A 1,872-nucleotide genomic window follows, 5' to 3' on the forward strand; every position below is an offset into this window, starting at 1 on the left:
AACGTGCCACTCTTTCTTGAACCAACAGTTTGAGTCATGATTCCGATAGTCCCAGCTGAATTGTATGATTCACAAGGCTTCCCTTAAAGCAGAAGACTCCTATTTTATGTGACTAAAAAGTAATTAGGCGAATACAAAGTACTCCCTCTATCCCGAATTACAATTTGTTTAAACTTTTTTAGATACATAGTTTTTTCAATGTATCTAAACATGTATATAGTATATGTATCTAGAAAAAGTTAAAGCGAATTATAATTTGGAACAGAGGTGGTAGTAGTTATCATTCAGCGGAAACACAATTTTTATAGTTTGTCTACCATTTCTTGGAACGCTTGCACACACGACAGAGGCAATCCAACTACAAGCACCATGCTGTCGCTATCACGCACGCCACGCAGAATCATTGCCACCTCTTTATGCGGCAGCTCCGCCGGACCCGAGTGGCTTGCCTGTCCCCATCCAAAATCCGCGGTTCGGAACTCAAGTCGGTTCCAAGCAGTGACGAGAGTCGTCGCCGTCAGCGACGGGCGAGCCACTCGGTTGAGCTCAATGTAGTCAACGGCGGAACGGATAAACGCGTTGTCTGTGCGGCTGATGGCAGCCTTGATGGAACGCGATGCCGCTGACAGTGGCCTGCTGAGGAGGTCGCTGGCGTTAGAAATGCAGCATGCGAAGACGATGGCGTTGCCCCAGAATCCGTTCGGCAGTGGCGGGTTGACGCGCCGCCGGCCGTCTACGGCGAACAGCAACTTGCTCTTCTGCTCGGGGCGCATCCTCAGGGCTCGCGTCCTCGCGACCCAAACAAAAGCCGTGAGAGCGACGAAGGTCGAGCACGTGGTGGTGGAGGCGTCTTCGCTAGCAGCTTTCTTCAGCCTCTCAAGCTTGCCGGCGTCGAACGTGAAAGAGCGATACACGCAAGGCATGTTGCCAAATATGCCGGCGAGGTCGGACACGTCCTCTATCTCAGTGAATTCGTCATGGGGGAAGCAAATCGTTGGGACAGACCTGGCGCGCTGCAGTTTGCGATCGTGGTACGGCGAGGTGGACAGGGGCACGCCCCGTGCGGTCTCCGCCCAGGAACAGAGGAACGCGGCCGCGGACTGGCCGTCCGCCAAGCAGTGGTTCATGGCGAGCCCGAGGACGAAGCCACCGCACTTGAACGTGGTCACCTGGACGGTCAGCAAGGACGCCTCCAGGGCGTTCTCACTGTCCATGTCGATGTACACGAGGTCCGCAAGAACCTCGGCGGCGCAAGGCGCGGACACGTCCGTGACCTCCCGCAGCTCCTCGTCGGCTAGTGCCTCGACGAACGGCACACCACGGCGATCGTTCCGCACGGCAAGCCTCCCGTCGGGGCGCACGACCAGGGCGCCCTGAAAGGGGTAGTAGTACGAGAGCACCGTGCTAAGGGATTCCCTGATAAGCGTGGCCGCGTTGTCGCTACGCGTCTCGCTGGATGAGTTGAAGACGTGGACGGTCTTCATGAGAACGTCGACGTTCTGGTCGAGGTTGGAGAGGAAGTAGTAGTCTTCACGAACTGTGACCGCGGCATCGCCGGCAGCGTGCACTAGCACTGGTTCCGACCTCGTCACCTTCATCATCTCTCTCTTGCTGGTTTACTCAACGTCTTTGCTATGTCATTGGCAGTTTCGCAAGTGCTGTCAGCATGCAGGGTGGTGGGAGCAGGGGTATATATATAGGCCCGTCAGGTAGAGCTCCGGCTGTTTTGAAACGGCTCCGGCTCCTGCTTACATGGTAAAACAGTTTTTATTTTGGAGTCAAAACTATTTTGAAAAAGGTTGGTAAGATCACTCCTCATATTTCTTCATAAATGGATGGATGGCATAAAATATTCAATATATCCTACCACTT

At 53.9% G+C, this 1,872-nt stretch overlaps 1 protein-coding gene across 1 annotated transcript; it reads right to left on the reverse strand.

Moving 5' to 3' along the window:
* Nucleotides 1-302: 302 nt before the first annotated feature.
* On the reverse strand, nucleotides 303-1,598 carry LOC112877974 (omega-hydroxypalmitate O-feruloyl transferase-like). Its single transcript, XM_025942348.1, has one exon. It carries the CDS (start codon nucleotides 1,596-1,598, stop codon nucleotides 303-305), a length of 1,296 nt encoding a protein of 431 aa, XP_025798133.1.
* Nucleotides 1,599-1,872: the final 274 nt, after the last annotated feature.

The sequence above is a fragment of the Panicum hallii genome, chromosome 9 (genome assembly GCF_002211085.1).
Source record: "Panicum hallii strain FIL2 chromosome 9, PHallii_v3.1, whole genome shotgun sequence".
Classification (NCBI taxonomy): Eukaryota; Viridiplantae; Streptophyta; class Magnoliopsida; order Poales; family Poaceae; genus Panicum; species Panicum hallii.